The 17,656-nt window shown below is 37.5% G+C and overlaps 1 protein-coding gene across 11 annotated transcripts in view; it reads right to left on the bottom strand.

The window, feature by feature from the left end:
- Nucleotides 1-17,656, bottom strand: part of HELQ (helicase, POLQ like) — a 48,948-nt gene that overhangs the window by 13,909 nt on the left and 17,383 nt on the right. For 4 of the 11 annotated variants that reach the window (XM_033214204.1, XM_033214208.1, XM_033214209.1 and 1 more), the window contains 8 exons: nt 16,222-16,461; nt 11,486-11,627; nt 11,022-11,126; nt 9,063-9,285; nt 7,832-7,915; nt 7,484-7,641; nt 5,615-5,713; nt 1,198-1,371 (listed from right to left, as the gene is read on the bottom strand). In XM_033214204.1, the coding sequence (XP_033070095.1) occupies nt 1,198-1,371; nt 5,615-5,713; nt 7,484-7,641; nt 7,832-7,915; nt 9,063-9,285; nt 11,022-11,126; nt 11,486-11,627; nt 16,222-16,461 (1,225 nt within the window). Of the gene's footprint in view, nt 1-1,197; nt 1,372-3,005; nt 3,080-5,614; nt 5,714-7,483; nt 7,642-7,831; nt 7,916-9,062; nt 9,286-11,021; nt 11,127-11,485; nt 11,628-16,221; nt 16,462-17,656 lie in introns of all 11 variants that reach the window. The other 7 variants (XM_033214212.1, XM_033214213.1, XM_033214211.1 and 4 more) reach the window with 3 other exon arrangements.

Raw genomic sequence — 17,656 nt, 5'->3', positions numbered from 1 at the left:
CTCTAGAGGCTGAGGCAGGAGAATTGCGTGAATCCAGGAGGTGGGGGTTGCAGTGAGCCAAGATTGCACGACTGCACTCCAGCCTGAGACTCTATCTCAAAAAAACAAAAAAAATTTAGTCAGGTGTGGTGGCACATGTCTGTAATCCTAGCTACTCAGGAGGCTGAGGCAGAAGGATCGCCTGAGCCCCAGAGGTCAAAGCTGCAGTGAGCCTGGATTGCTCCATTACACTCCCAGCCTGGGCAACAGAGTGAGACTCAAGTAGCTGGGACCACAGGCGTGTGCCACCATGCCTGGCTAATTTTTGTTATTTTTTGTAGAGACAGGGTTTTGCCACATTGCTCAAGCGGCTGGTCTCGAACTGCCGGGTTCAAGTGATCCACCTGCCTTAGCCTCCCAAAGTGCTAGGACTACAGGTGGGAGCCATGGCATCCATTCAAAATTAAATTTTTTTATTTTTATTTTTATTTTTTGAGACCGAGTTTCGCTCTGTTGCCCAGGCTGGAGTGCAGTGGTGCGATCTCCTCTCACTGCAAGCTCCGCCTCCCAGGTTCACGCCATTCTCCTGCCTCAGCCTCCTGAGTAGCTAGGACTACAGGCGTCCATCACCTCGCCTGGCTAATTTTTTGTATTTTTAGTAGAGACGGGGTTTCACCGTGTTAGCCAGGATGGTCTCCAGCTCCTGACCTCGTGATCTGCCTGCCTCGGCCTCCCAAAGTGCTGGGATTACAGGCGTGAGCCACCGCGCCCAGCCTAAATTTTTTTAAAAAGAGAATATGGTACTACATAGTCGCAGGTAGCTGTTGGATATAGGTAATTTAGTAACCAAACACCTGACATTTTTATTACTCAGGTGAAAGACATTCACACGGAATCTACATCAATAGGTTGTTTTTTAACAGTTAATTCCGAATACCTGAAACTATTAATGGTGGCTTTAACAGTTGGGTTAAAAAGACACTTTTCATTATGTGTTTTAGTTGACTCAGTAATTTTTGTATTGTTACCATAAGTACATAATAGTACTTTCATAAACAGATAAAGACAAAGGTACATTTTAAATAGTTTTTTAGTGCTTCGTAATAACAGAATATGTCAACAAGGAGAAAATGCTGACATACTAACTGGCTTATTAGTTTAGTAACAGTTAAAACCAGAAGATGCACAAAGTACATATCACATATTCAATGAAATTACCTCACAGAAATGTAACACACAAGATGAGAATGAGGCAGCTCCAGTGAGAAGATTTTGTATATATCCTCGAGGCATATTAAATTTTTCAGATACAGTCCAAATGTTGGTCTCTTTGAGCAAGGTATAAAGAACAAAAGACAGATATAGCCTGTTGACAACGTCCTTGTCCACCTTCTAGAAAGACACAATCAAATAAATTCGTTTACTAGACCTGCTAAAAATGTGTTATTAAAATTGGACAAAAGGAAAACTGAAGTTGTATTACAGAATAGCAAGGATAGAATAATTCCATAGAAACAAAACTAATTTCTAACAGATGTACTTCAGATTAATTCAAATTTATTATCATTTTTCCAACTATAAAAAAAAGATAAGGCCAGGCAGAGTGGCTCATGCCTGTAATCCCAGCACTTTGGGAGGCTGTGGCAGATGGATTGCAAGAGCCCAGGAGTTTGAGATCAGCCTGGGCAACATGGCAAAAATCCGTCTCTACAAAAAGACAAACTAACAAAAAATGTGGCCGTGTGTGGTGTGGTGTGCACCTGTAGTCCTGGCTACTTGGGAGGCTAAGGGATCACTTGAGCCCAGGAGACAGAGGTTGCAGGGAGCCGAGATAGCACCACTGCGCTCCAGCCTGGGCGACAGAGTGAGACCCTGTCTCAAAAAAATAAAAATAAAAATAAATAAAAGTTAAAAGATAAACCAAATTATTTCCAATATAAATTAAACTTCCTTCTACAGGGAAGGAATTGTACCCCCTCTCCATCACTCCACAAAAAGAAATGTACAAATCCTAACCCCTGGTACCTGTGAATGTGATCTTACTTGGAAACAAGATATTTGCAGATACAATTAGTTAAGTATCTCTAGGTGAAATCATCCTGGATTTACAGTGGGCTCTAAATTCAATGATTAGTGTCCTTATAAGAGGAGAAGACACAGAGAGATACAGAGAAGGCAGCAATGTGAAGATGGAGGCTGAGATTGGAGGGATGCATCTATAAGCTAAGGAACACCAAGGACTGCCAGTAACCACCAGAAGCTAGGAGAGAGGCACGGATGGCTTTTTTCTCAGAGGCTCCTGAAGGAATCAACATTGCTTATACCTTGATTTTGGACTTCTCGTCTCCTGAAGTGTGGGAGAATAAATTTCTGTTGTTTTAAGCCAACCATTTGTGGTAATTTATTATGGCAGTTGTAGAAAATGAATACAGGAAAGGAGGGAGTTGGGGACAGAGACCTTTACAGTTACTTGGTATTTGTAAATTGTATATGTGTGTGATTATTATTATAAACTAGACAAATGCACTTTAGATAAATATGTTAATAAGCTTGTCTATATTATAAACTAAGAGTAAATATTAGATCCTATTATTTCCACACAGTCCAAGCTAAAACACCTGAAAGAGATAGAAAAATGCTTCCTGTAGTTGATGATTTTGATTCTGTGTACCTGCTTTTGCCTGTGGTGCCTAATGACCATATTTGTGCATAAAGGATTTCATAGCTAGTATCAAGCTTAGAAACTAATTAATTCTTAAAACTGAGGAAAAAACGATGAACTTAAAAAAGAAAAAGTAGATATAAAAAATAAAATTAGAGGCTGGGAGTGGTAGCTCACACCTGTAATCCCAGCACTTTGGGAGGCCAAGGCAGGAGGATCTCTTGAGTTCAGGAGTTCAAGACCAGCCTGGGCAACATGGTGAAACCCTGTCTCTATTTAAAAAAACATTGTAAAATAATAAAAAATAAAATAAAATATAAAATTATATCCTCCATCATAGTAAAAGAATGAGATGAGAACTTACGGTGACATATTGAAGGATATATGAGTTACAGATTCTGCAGGTTGATACTGGATCACTTTTTTAAAAGCATTAAGCTGAAAAAGTATGACAGTTGAATATCAAGTAGGAAAAGAAAGCTATTTAATTTCCCAGTTTTAGTGCATATTCCGTACTAACTATAAATTGAGTCAATGTAGGTTTTTGCTTAGAATGTATTTCCTAAGCCAAGAAAAATGATATAATTATTATATGGCAAAACATAATGATTTATGCCAATTTCAAGATCTTTTGTGGCAGGGCATTATAGGTGGCTCACGCCTATAATCCCAGCACTTTGGGAGGCTGGGGTAGGTGTATCACCTGAGGTCAGGAGTTTAAGATCAGCCTGACCAACACGGTGAAACCCCGTCTCTACTAAAAATACAAAAATTAGCTGTGTGTGGTGGCGGGCGCCTGTACTCCCAACTACTTGGGAAGCTGAGGCAGGAGAACTGCTTGAACTTGCGGGGCAGAGGTTGCAGTGAGCTGAGATCGTGCCATTGCACTCCGGCCTGGGTGACAAGAGCAAGACTCTGTCTCAAAAAAAAAAAAAAACTTTTGCAAGATATCAAAAAATGTTAAAAAAAGGTGGATGGGGGGCTCTTTTTCAGTGTGGAGAAATCAATTAGATTTTAAGCATTTAAATATGTTCTGTAGAGTTTTAAAAAATTATACCTCCAAAACATTAAACTAGTAATTAATCCATTTGTAATAAAGATAAATTCATGTTCATACTATTTTAAATATGTATCAATTTGGTAAATTTTTGTTGCCTATATTACATTAAATGGAACATAAATAAACTCTGGATTCAAGCTTAAAAAGATGCATTATTCTAATAAGATTTTTGCATGTTTATTATTTGATAATGAGTTCCAAATTAATAATATTGTTTTTATTTTACATTTTAGAGTTTGATATAAAAGGTTTGTTTTAAGAAATATTTTTATTCAGTATTTTGGAGGTCTAAACAACACAGTCATTTCCAAAGTAAAAGACCCAATCTAAAAATTGTGATAATGTGAATGCTTAAGTACTAGAGATACTTTTATTTTTATTTTTGAGACAAGGTCTCACTATGTTGCCCAGGTTAGCCTCAAACTCCTGAGTACAAGTAAATCTTTTGCCTCAGCTTCCTGAGAAGCTAGGAGTATAGGTATGTGCCACTGTGCTGGGCTTGTGGTTTGTTTTTTTTTTTTAGACGGAGTCTCTGTTGCCCAAGCTGGAATGCAATGGTGCAATCTTGGCTCACTGCAACCTCCGCCTCCCAGGTGCAAGTGATTTTCCTGCCTCGGCCTCCCGTGTAGCTGGAATTACAGGCACCCGACACCACACACAGCTATTTTTTATATTTTAAGTAGAGACGGGGTTTCACCATGATGGTCAGGCTGGTCTCAAACTCCTGACCTCGTGATCACTTGCCTCAGCCTCCCAAAGCGCTGGGATAACAGGCGTGAGTCACTGTGCCCAGCATGATATTTTTGATTTTATGACACAGTGATGCATGGGACACCACACCATCAATTTAAGTGTAAGTAAATGTCATCTTCCTATTTTACAAAATGAAATCTGTACTGTCTACGCAAATTTAAAAGGTATAGGGGAGGCTGGGTGCAGTGGCTCATACCTGTAATCCCAGTGCTTTGGGAGGCCGAGGTGGGTGGATCACCTGAGGTCAGGAGTTTGAGACCAGCCTGGCCAACATGGTGAAACCCCATCTCTACCAAAAATACAAAACTTAGCCAGGCGTGGTGGCAGGCGCCTGTAATCCCAGTGACTCAGGACGCTGAGGCAGGAGAATCGCTTGAACCTGGAAGGCGGAGGTTGCAGTGAGCCAAGATCACGCTGCTGCACTGCAGCCTGGGCGACAGAGTGAGACTGCACCTCAAAAAAAAAAAAGAGGTGTGGGGGAAAATGGTAGCTAATTAGGTGTCAATGTAAATTGAACTGCCAAAGAAAATTTTAAATGAAAAAAAAAAAGTGTATTACAAGGGAGAAAAAAACATTCTCTTAAGGAAATTGAAGGTATGGTTACCAAAGAATTACTTCAATTTCTCCTAAAGTTAGTGTATGCATTTGATAACTTGCTTCATGCCTGCTGACTGAATTTTAAAACACCAAAATATATGAGTATTAGCTTATCCCCTTTAACCTTCTAAAATGCTTTATGTAATATAAGTACTAGACTAGGAGTTCTTTGAGGATGACAAAAGCAATAACAAAAAACCTAGACCTGTCGTATCTTAGAATCCTTGATACCAAATAGAAAGCCTAATATGAAGTTTCTAGAAAATGTATTTCCTCCTTTGAAATGAACTTATATCACGATTGTGTAATATTATGAAAACACTTCATGCTACCCAAAATAAGGCCATCACACCACCCAGAAATAAATGTTGTTTAAAAATATTCATACATTTTGGGTGCTCAGGTATGTTTTAAGTAGTAAAATGAGAATTATATTAATTTAAAGGAAAAAATCTAAACCAAAAAAGATCAATCTCATGGTATTAATTTTGTTGAGTGAACTTAGTGAGTAAACTAAGTGTTGATTGAACTTATTATTTAGAAAGAAAAAAAGAATGTGGTACCTTTCTGATGGCTTGACCTGATGCTTTCTTCCCAAGAAAGCTTTCAGAGACTCCAAGAATGGCAGCTACATTTTGTTCTGCTGGACTGAGTTGGCTAAACTACATGGAAAAAGAGCAAATAGATGGAAACATAAAAAAATCCGTCATGTGAACCAAATCCAGTATTTCTTTTGATATCACATTCTCATGATTCAGGACACAAAAAAACAAGATAAATATATTTGTAAATATTGTAGGTTTTAAAGTTGTATCATTAGGATATAACATACTCTAGAATTACTTAAAGGCATGGCCACAACTAGTGGTTTCTATGGACTATGTGATTATGTTCAATACCGGATGGCTGAGGGGAAGGAGAAGGAAAGGTTTTGAGAGTAATTGCATTATATAGTACCACTTAAAAACAACTTACTTCCTGAGTAATGTAAACTCAGGAAGTTGAGAAGAGATGAAGGAAAAACAAACAAACAGTAATGATTTAAAAATATGACATTAAAAATAAAGTTAATTTCCTGCAATTAAAAGATGTATATTACCTCTGCCTAAAAAATGTGTTTTTTTTTTTTTTTTTTTTTGGAGACAGTCTCATTCTGTCACCCAGGCTGGAGTGCAGTGGCATGATCTCAGCTTACTGCAACCTTTATCTCCTGGGTTCAAGCCAATTTTCCTGCCTCAGCCTCCTGAGTAGCTGGGACTACTGGTGTGCGCCACCATGGCCAGCTAATTTCTGTATTCTTTTTTTTTTTTTTTTTTTTTTTTTTGAGACGGAGTCTTGCTCTGTCACCCAGACTGGAGTGCTGTGGCCGGATCTCAGCTCACTGCAAGCTCCGCCTCCCGGGTTCACGCCATTCTCCTGCCTCAGCCTCCCGGGTAGCTGGGACTACAGGCGCCGCCACCTCGCCCGGCTAGTTTTTTGTAGTTTTTAGTAGAGACGGGGTTTCACCGTGTTAGCCAGGATGGTCTCGATCTCCTGACGTCGTGATCCGCCCGTCTCGGCCTCCCAAAGTGCTGGGATTACAGGCTTGAGCCACCGCACCCGGCCAATTTCTGTATTCTTTTAGCAGAGACAGGGTTCCACCGTGTTGGCCAAGCTGGTCTCGAACTCCAGACCTCAAGTGATCCTCCCACCTTGGCCTCCGAAAGTGCTGGGATTACGGCATAAGCCACCACACCCAGCCCTAATGTACATTTATACAGCTAGCCTGTTCACAGTAAAATCATAATATACTGTATGTTGCCACTTGGCTTTATAATAACTATGGACAGTTCTACTTTGTGATGGGTTGTAAAATAAATATTCCTTTTCAGTTATTAATATCATTGGGTTTAATGTATTATCATACCTGGCTCTGACCGAGCTTTCATATAATTAAACTCTCAAATCATCAGAGATGGTTTTCACTGTTTTCTTTGCATTCTAGGTATTATAAAATGTAGGGATCATAACATTAACTTTCTGTGGCGAAACAGGACCATTGATAATCCTTTTTTTAACCTTTATTTTTTCAATAACAAATATGTTTATATATATTTAAGAGAAAAGTAACAGTTAAGTTAAACAAACCATAAATGCTGTTGCCAGATTACAACTTTTAAAAACTGAAAGAAAAAATATCCAATTCCAAATATATTTTAACAGAGAAAAAGGTGAATAATCACTTGATAAAAAGCATATAATAGGCCGGGCACAGTGGCTTACTCTTGTAATCCTAGCACTTTGGGAGGCCAACGTGGGAGGATCGCTTGAGCCTAGGAGTTTCAGACCAGCCTGGGCAACATGGCAAAGCCTCATCTCTACAAAGCAAAACAAAACAGCATGTAATAATTAATAAACGAAGTAGCCTAAGTTGAAAAATGTTATATTCTCACCTGCCTGAAGTATATCATCCAATCAGGGTTACACTGTGAAATCAGATCATAGGGGGTTGTTAGGTAGATTAGATGAAGAAGGCTTTCAAGCACAAGTCCTTCAAGACCTTTCTTCAAGTCTCTGTAGAGAATGTCACAATAAGCTAAATCTATAGTTCCTAAAAGAAAGATACAAATATTCAATCTTTCACAATTACCAGAGGGGCAAAGAGATGGTTTTAAATAAAGTATTGTGTAGAAATTTTTAAAATATAGCAAAAAGTCTTCAAAATCTCTTACAACATCTTATTATATAACTATTTTGGAGGTCATTTTGATAGTACTCATCAACACTTAATAAGTACATACCTTCTGATCCAACTATTTTGGGGAATCTAACCCAGAGAAACATTTCCATATGTACCCCCAAATACATAGAGATGTCCATGCAGCCTTGTTTATAACAAAGAAAAATCAGAAAGAATGCAAATGTCCATCAACATTGAATGGTTAAATAAATTATGGTACATCCACACTACAGATAACTACAGTATTAAAAGAAAAATTAGATAGATTTAACGAGATTCATCTGATAAGATGTTCATGATATTTTATACTGAGAAAAGCAATTTGGAAAAAAATATTTAAATGATGATTCCATTTGAAAAATACATGCATAAAAAGATTTGGAAGAATACATATCAAACTGGTAGTAGGAGCTCCTGAGACAGTAGAAATGGGACAGGAGTATGGCACTTTCCTTAGCAAAATTCTGAGTTCTTAGGTGTTTTTTTTTTTTTACCAGCAGACATGTATTATTTTTCATTAAAAAAGAGCCTCAGCCTAGACAACATAGTGAAACCCCATCTCTACTAAAAAGACAAAAATTAGCCAGGCATGGTGGCATGCGCCTGTAGTCCCAGCTACTGGGGGGCTGAGGTGGGAGAATCATTTGAGCCCAGGAGACAGAAGTTGCAGTAAGCTGAGAGTGCGCCACTGCACTTCAGCCTTGGCAACAGAGCATGTTGTATGGTCGCTGGGGAGGGGAGCATGAAGGAGGGATGCCCACCTTATTCTCTATATACTTCTGCAGTACTTTAATTACTTATAATTCAAAACATTTTTCAACTCTTGAAAGTTGAAGGAGTTTATCAGCTTATAAAATAAGATTAATGCAATTAATATAAAATTACAAACGCAACTTAAAGAAAGTATAATTTTTTATTTTTTTATTTGTGAGACGGAATATCACTCTGTTGCTCAGGCTGGAGTGCACTGGCATGATCTCAGCTCAATGCAACCTCTGCCTCCCAGGTTCAAACGAGTCCCGTGCCTCAGCCTCCCAAGTAGCTAGGACTACAGGCATGTACCACTATGTCTGGCTAATTTTTTTTTTTTGTATTTTAGTAGAGACAGGGTTTCACTATATTGGCCAGGCTGGTCTCAAACTCCTGACCTCAGGTGATCTGCCTGCCTCGGCCTCCCAGAGTGCTGAGATTACAGGCGTGAGCCACTCTGCCCAGCCTAAAGAAAGTATAATTTAATTTTCATTTTTTCCAATGTGTTTCCTGTGATCAATAAGATTTAGGTAAATTCTTACCCTTAAATGAAGCTCGTCCCAACTTTGTAATATGAAAATTATGTTGGACCTCTTCTTCAGACTTACAAATAGTGTCTTTTTGTAGGAGTCCTTTTTCTGTCAGGTATCTAAGTGATTCAACAGTTATTTCCCAAAGACTTTTTTCTTTCAATAAAATCTTTTGCTGAACACCAAAAAATGTACCATTCATGAAGTGATAGATGTCATCAAGATTCGTTGCAATCTGAAACAATTCAGGACATCACTGGAGCATTTTCCTTAACTCAAGGCATCAACTTGAATGCATATTAATCAAGATGATAACTCATTTCCATATGTCAAAGCTATTTAAATAAAAAAATTAGTATTAAATCTACACAGTTGCATATATAAATTGATAATGGCAATTTAAAATTAACAAAAAATACAGGGGGATGATAGTTATTATATTCATGCTTTTTATGAAAATATATACACATTTTTCATTCCAAAACTCCTTTGAATAGGTCTTCAAATAATTTTTCACAATATCTCCAAAACTGTGCTATTTACTCCCCAACCAATTTTCACTAATTCTCACTCAGCCTCTTCCCTGCACTGCTTTCCACCCACCTGTGAAAACATCCTTTAGCTCTAAAAGTTGTATTAAAAAAAAAAAAGCATGGAAAATACAACAATTTCCACTAAAACAGGGTCAGACAATACTTTGCCTAAAATGTTACCTAAAAATAGTTGATCTCTACCTAATTTTGTCTCTCATATTCCTATCTCCATTTCTTGTTCTTTCACTGCCTTTTTCTCTCCCCCTGTTATTCGCTATTTACAACTTACAATGGCAATAATAAGGAATACTTAACCCTCCATTTGGTATTCAGATGTAGAGTTGGCTCTGAATTAGAATAATTTTTATTAGTCAATTTCAATGAAATCAGCATGTTATACTAAAACATAGTCAATCATTAAGTATATTTCTCTCTCTTACAATTCTGATGCTATTTCAACTGGAAAATTTAAGTCATAATTTCATGTTAAACCAATGTAAGGGGTAAGAAAAATATTATGGGGCACAGACATTTTCTATTTCTTCTCACTTTAATAAAAATCATTCTTAATGGAGTATTCAATTAAGCTAAAATTATACTTTGAAGATATTTAAGAACTGATACTTGGTTTTTGGATTATTAATGTACTTAGTTTTTGTACTATTTCCTACCTAAATGATTAGAGTTAACACTGGAGATGGAAGAGTGCAGGAGGGCAGGGGAACCTTTACTTGATCCCTCTATCTACCATACTACTGAAAAAGTTTTTTACATAGTAATTGAAACCCACTGGGCCAGCCTCTGCTTTTGGCTTCTCAAAGCCAGATTCTCCACTGATGCCCCAACTTGTAAGTTCACCCATGCTCAGTTCCAAAGTTAATTTCATCACCATGTCCCAGGTTAAAGAACAAACAAACAAACAAAAACAGGCCAGGCGCAGTGGCTCATGCCTATAATCCTAGCACTTTGGGAGGCTAAGGTGGGAGCACTGCTTGAGGCCAAAAGTTCAAGACCAATCTAACCAACATGGCAAGACCTCATTGCTAAGAAAAAAAAGCCAATTTCATTAATTCAAGTATTTATTAAGTGCCAACCACATGCCAAGCACTAGGATTCAGTGATCTTTTTTTTTGAGATGGGGTCTTGCTATGTTGCCCAGGCTGGTCTCGAACTCCTGGGCTCAAACGATCCTCCTATTTCAGCCTCCCAAAGTGGTGGGATTACAGGTGTGAGTCACCACACCTGCATTCCATGATCTTTTAAAAATTATTTACCTTAATCACTGAAGTGGATGAGAAAACAAAAAAAGAAAAAAGAAAAAGATTAAATAAAAAATTAGTATAAAATCTACACAGCTGCACATATAAAGTTACTGCATAACTTTTTAACTTCTATTATCTCAGATAACAGTAATAAGACAAAAAAATTTTAAAAATACCTTCAAACCAATCAAAGAGAGAAATAATGTTTGGATTCCCTTGGTGAATTCCTGAACAAGATGGCTGTAACAGTTTTCCAATGGTCTAGTTATTAACTCCAATACCTATAAAGGTCAAAGCAACACCATGCTTTGGTTATTATTAAAAATAAATGGCATTTAATATAAATATTTTATACTTTACATAAATCTTGTGGAGCCAGAAGGAGACCAAAAAAATAAAGACAAAAGAATTTAACATTTGTCCTTATAAAAATGGATGAAAAACAAATAGGAAAAATATTTTTTCATTGTCTGAAATATATACATTTTCAAACCACTCTTTCTAATTCTTAACCATATAGGAAAGAAAGCATCATTTAAAGAAAATTAATAATTAATTTGTAAAAGATTATTTCCTAAAAGGGCTAGACCAAAGACCAAGAAAAAGACAAAAACAACCAACCAACCAAATTCAGTATTACCTGTTGTTTGTCTTTTTCTTGCAGTATGAGGATACTCTCCCCAATAGTATCTATTCCAGCACGACCGGCTCTGCCAATCATCTGTTTATATTGATTCCTCTTTAAAAATTCCTTAGCAACATAGGGAGCTCTTAAAATAACTCTGTGGAATTAATAAAATTAATTAAAAGTAACACTCTACAGCAAACAGGACCAATTCAAAAAATTCTTAATTTCATTATATATTTGTGATATTAAATTTAATGACATACTAACACAAAATAATAGGTATTTAGTGTTTATGAAGAATCTATGATTTCTTAGGTTTTTACATATATTATCTATAATTCTTATAAAACTCTTAGTAATAACATACTTTTTAATTACATTTTTATAAAGGAGTTAAATGAAACTCAGTTAAGTGACTTAACCTAAACTAAAAAATTAGTAATTACCAGAGCTATCATTTGAACTCAAGTCTGTCTAGCTGCAATGCCTACGATCAATCTGTAGCAGTAGTATCCAAAATGTTTTGACTTTATACTCCATAAATTTAAAAAGTGACCATACACCATTAACATATACATAACTATTTATGAATTTTTGTTATTTTGAACGGTATAAAATTGCAAATTTCAGCTGGTTTTGACCTACAAAAATGGTGATTTTGGCTAGGCTCAGTGGCTTATGCCTGTAATCCCAGCACTTTGGAGGGCTGATGTGGGAGGTTTGCTTGAGTCCAGGAGTTTGAGACGAGCTTGGGCAATACAGTGAGATGCAGTTTCTACCAAAAACAAAACAAAACAAAAAACTGGTTGGGCATGGTGGTGTGCCCCTGTAGTCCCAGCTACTTGGGAGGCTGAGGTGGGGGGATCACTTGAGCCAAGGAGGTTGAGGCTGTAGTGAGTCGTGATTACATCACTGCACTCCAGCCTGGGCAACAGTGAAACCTAATCTCTTAAAAAAAAAAAAGCGTGATTTCAATTATGTTCATATATACAGAAGTCTATAGTCAGCTAGTCAGCTTTCCTATCCAAAGGGAAGAAAAAAACCTATTGTTTACCTATACTAATCAACTTCCTCTTTATTTATAAATCTCAATATGCAGAAAAGATTACCAAATACTTGAAGAAAACTAATAACATAAAAGAAACATAACATGAATATACAGAATAAATGACCACAAAAACCAGATACTATAGGGAACAGAAGAGAACTTTAAAAAATCCTAATTAGCATTCACAGAAAATTCCAAGGAGTATTATATCCACAATATAAGAGTAGACTATTGGCTGCACACAGTGGCTCACACCTGTAATCCCAGTACTTTGGGAGGCTGAGACCAGTGGATCACGAGGTCAAGAGATCGAGATCATCCTGGCCAACATGGTGAAACGCTGTCTCTACTAAAAATACAAAAATTAGCTGGGAGGGGTAGCGCACACCTGTAATCCCAGCTACTTGGGAAGCTGAGGCAGGAGAATTGCTTGAAGCCGGGAGGTGGAGGTTGTAGTGAGCTGAGATCATGCCACTGCACTCCAGCCTGGTGACAGAGCGAGACTTTGTCTCAAAAAACCCAAAACAAACCAAGTAGACTATTACAAGGAAAGAACAAAAGAGAGTTCTTAGAAATAAAAAAAAAATTTAAAAATTCATAAAAAATTTGAAGGGCCGGGAGTGGTGGCTCACACCTGTAAATCTAGCACTTTGGGAGGCCAAGGCGGGTGGATCACCTGAGGTCAGGAGTTCGAGACCAGCCTGGCCAACATGGTGAAACCCCATCTCTACTAAAAACACACAAATTAGTCAGGTGTGGTGGTGCGCACCAGTAATCCCAGCTGCTTGGGAGGCTGAGGCAGGAGAATCACTTGAACTCAGGAGGCAGAAGTTACAGTAAGCCGAGACCGTACCACTGCACTCCAGCCTGGGCACCCGGCAACAGAGCAAGACTTTGTCTCAAAAAAAAGAAAAAGAAAAAAAAGAAAAAGAAAAAAGAAAATTATATTGAAGAATTGAATAATGAATGAGAATAGTTCATGGATACAGTTAAATTCTGATTTTCTTTTTTTTTTTTGAGACAGGGTCTCTCTGTTACCCAGGGTGGAGTGCAGTGGTACAATCATAGCTAACTGCAGCCTCAATCTCCTGGGTTCAAGCAATCCTCCCACCTCAGCCCCTCGAGCAGCTGGGATCACAAGTGTATGCTACCATACCCAGCTAATTTTTAAAAATTTTTTAATAGAGATGAGGTTCTTGCTATGTTGTTCAGGCTGGTCTCAAACTCCTGGGCTCAAGTGATCCTCCCACCTTTGCCTCCCAAAGTGCTGGGATTACAAAAAACGGATTTTTTAATATGGAAGGTAAAGTTGAAAAAAATCACATGGCACAAACACGTGCTTACATTCTCACACATTTTGAAAAATGTGTAAGAAAAGATATGAGGCCGGGCACGGTGGCTCAAGCCTGTAATCCCAGCACTTTGGGAGGCCGAGACGGGCAGATCACGACGTCAGGAAATCGAGACCATCCTGGCTAACACGGTGAAACCCCATCTCTACTAAAAAAAATACAAAAAACTAGCCGGGCGAGGTGGCGGGCGCCTGTAGTCCCAGCTACTCGGGAGGCTGAGGCAGGAGAATGGCGTAAACCCGGGAGGCGGAGCTTGCAGTGAGCTGAGATCCGGCCACTGCACTCCAGCCCGAGCGACAGAGCGAGACTCCGTCTCAAAAAAAAAAAAAAAAAAAAAAAAGAAAAGATATGAAAGCTGAATTTAAGAGGCCTCAATCCTGTCTAAGTGAAATTATAAAAGCAAGGAACAGAGATAATGGGAAGAAAAAGAAATAATTGAAGAAAATTACTCAAAGAGGAAAGGCATAAAGCTTAGATTAAAAGCATCCACTCAAGTGCTAAGCCCTATGAATGAAAAGTAGTAATGTTGGGATTGTAAAATCAAACTTCCTGGGTTCAAACCTTGGCTTTAAAACTCATTTGTTGCATATAAAGTTGGGAAAGTTATTTAACTATTCAGTGCCTCAGTTTCCCCTTCTATACTAGGTATGTAATAAAATATGACCTTCCTCACAGAGTTGTTGTGAAGCTCCATGAAGTCAATGCATGTAAAATTGTTACTACATGAAGGGGAGGGGAATGTAGTAACTACAACTATTATTATACACCATGAGGAAATTGGAAGGTTAAAGAGAAAAGTCTAAAAGCTTCTGGAAAAGAAAAACAGCAAATCCATGCAGAGACAAAAATGAGCAACACTGGCCTCTAAAAAATATGGAACAATATTTACAAAGTCCCTAAAGGAAAAAATTGAATCTAGAATTCTTTTGCTAGTGAAGTGTGTGTTAAAGTGTGAGGCCAAAATACAGATACCTTCAACTATGCAGACAGTCAAAATGTTTTACCCCAAAGCACCATTCTAAAAAGGATTACTCAAGGAAGGCAAAAAAAAAAAAAAAAAAAATCAGAGAAGAAAGATGTGGGATATAAGAGGCAGTGGTAAGCAAAAAACAAGTATGATTTACAGGTAAGTTTAAATAATTACTATATAAGATGAAAGAAAATTTTAAAACCTGGCACTAAAATTCCAGGCAATTGCAACATTCATGGGGCAGAGTAGAATATATTAAGGACATGCTAAGCCTCTTGTTATGTTCAGGAGAGGATAGTTATTGATTAATTCTAAAGTAATAACAAATGTTTGATTACAACTTAAAATTTTAAGAGTAACCACTGGAATAACAGAAATAGGATATGTAACTTTCATTTTTTTCTTCGATTGTCTGAAAAATGGAAAACTTAATCAGAGACAGAAATTGAAAATAAAAGAATGGAAAAATGTACATACTTGGCAAAAAAAAAAAAAATTGAGTCCTGGTATTCAAAGCAAAATTATTAAATGAGCAAAATGAGTACTTATTGTATTGATAAAAGGTATAATTCAGCAATAAGATATTTGAAGTAAACCTTTGTATATCTAAATAGTGTTGAAATATAAAAAGTAATAACTTCTAGAAATGCAAAAAGGAGAAACTGACAACTACATAATTAAAGTAGGAAACTAACACACTTCTCTGAAATTGATAGACCAAGGAATCAAATATAGTAGGAAAATAGAGAAGCTGAAAACACAATAAACAACTGTGATATCAATGATATGTATAAAACTGCATATTCAACTGAAAATACATATTTTTAAAACACTCATGGAAAGTTTATAAAAGGTGATCATTTATTAGCAAAATACCCCAGGATCATAAATTATAAAGGGTCTAAGTCAATTACACAGGCCCATACCTTTGATAATAACTGAAAAGGTAATCAAGGATCTGCTTTAAAATATATATATTAGACTCAAATTGCCTTATGGATCAGCTCTCCAAGATTTTAAGGAAATCTCTACGTTAAATAAACTCTTTCAGATCATAAAAAAGGTGAAACACTTGCCAACTATTTCTACACAACCAGATTAATAAACCCTAACATCAAAACCAGATATAAAGAGCATAAAAGGATGGAATTCTAATATCAAGAAATCTACTAACATTATTTTTCATCACATATTTCATTAAATATTCATTAAAATATTAAAGAAAATAAACCAACCAATCAACTCAGCATATGCTAAAAGAACATTTGATAAATTCTCAGCCACTACGGAGTAAGCATAAAACAACAAAACTCCTTGCAAGCTAGAGATGGAAAAGTTCTGAGCCTGGTCAACATTTACTTATCTCTTACCCTCTTACCTTCGAGCTGGTAGGTTGACACCTGCTGCTAGGGTAGATGTGCAGGTAAAAAGACAGAGCACTCCTGTGGAGTAGGCCTCCTCCAAGAGTTTCCTTTCATCACTTGTTAAGCCACTATGGTGATAGGCAACTCCAAATGGGATAGTGCGCTTTAAAACAGGACACAGGTTGCCATTGCCATTATTCTTCAAGTTCTTAATTACCTCACATTTTTCTTTCTCCTTGTGCTTCAGATATTCCCTATGAAAAAGATCTGTTAGAAATATGAACCCTTGATCTTTTAGTGACAAAATTCCTACCATTTTCATTTTAGTAGATGCTAATGTAAACATTCTTTAATGTACTATTTTCATTAAGTACATTAAATGTTCTTAGAATTCTGATTCTGACTTCACTATTAGGCAGTCTCTTAATCTTTTTGTGGATTACAGAACCCTGTGAAAATCTTATCAAAACTAAGGAAAGGTGGGGTGCGATGGCTCACGCCTGTAATCCCAACACTTTGGGAGGTGGAGGCAGAAGGATTGCTTGAGCCCAGGAGTTTGAGATCAGCCTGGGTAATGAAATGAGACCACCTCCCAACAAAAAACAACAAAAATTAGCCAGGCACGGTGGTGCATGCACCTGTAGTCCCAGGTTACAGGGAAGGATGAGATGGGATGATTGCTTGAACCCAGGAGTTCGAGGTTGCAATGAGCTATGAACCTACCGGCCTGGGTGACAGAGCAAAGCCAAAGCCTCGTCCAAGAAAAGGAAAAATACAACGATTCACATAAATATAACACTTTACATATAATTTCAGAGGGTTTGTGGATTTCCCGAAATTCATTCCTGTACTTCCTTTGAATCCATGGATACCAGGTTTCCAGGTTTAGACCTTTGCTCTGGATGTTATGGCTGTTTTTTCTTTATAACATATGTCTTTATAGGGAATAGTTTTTTTAAGACATAAATTTTCTTCTCTGAAGATGGAAACATATATATTATTAAATCATACTTTTTTTTTTTTTTTTTGAGGCGGAGTCTTGCTCTGTCGCCCAGGCTGGAGTGCAGTGGTGAGATCTCGGCTCACTGCAAGCTCCGCCTCCCGGGTTCACGCCATTCTCCTGTCTCAGCCTCCTGAATAGCTGGGACTACAGGCGCCTGCCACCGCGCCCGGCTAATTTTTTGTATTTTTAATAGAGATGGGGTTTCACCGTGGTCTCGATCTCCTGACCTTGTGATTCGCCCGCCTCGGCCTCCCAAAGTGCTGGGATTACAGGCGTGAGCCACCGCGCCCGGCCTATTAAATCATACTTCTATGGTAAAACACTGTCTAAACACTAGAACTTTAGAAACTTCATTCATATTCTGCAATGTTTCCATCACTTGGCCAGTGTCTCCATCTTACTACCTTGAATTATTCTAAGAAAATGAATGATTTACTGAGAATACT

The sequence above is a fragment of the Trachypithecus francoisi genome, unplaced genomic scaffold, assembly GCF_009764315.1.
Source record: "Trachypithecus francoisi isolate TF-2019V2 unplaced genomic scaffold, Tfra_2.0 Lachesis_group1, whole genome shotgun sequence".
Taxonomy (NCBI): domain Eukaryota; kingdom Metazoa; phylum Chordata; class Mammalia; order Primates; family Cercopithecidae; genus Trachypithecus; species Trachypithecus francoisi.
The sequence above is the reverse complement of the archived record's forward strand: the minus strand, read 5'-3'. Positions and strand labels throughout refer to the sequence as shown.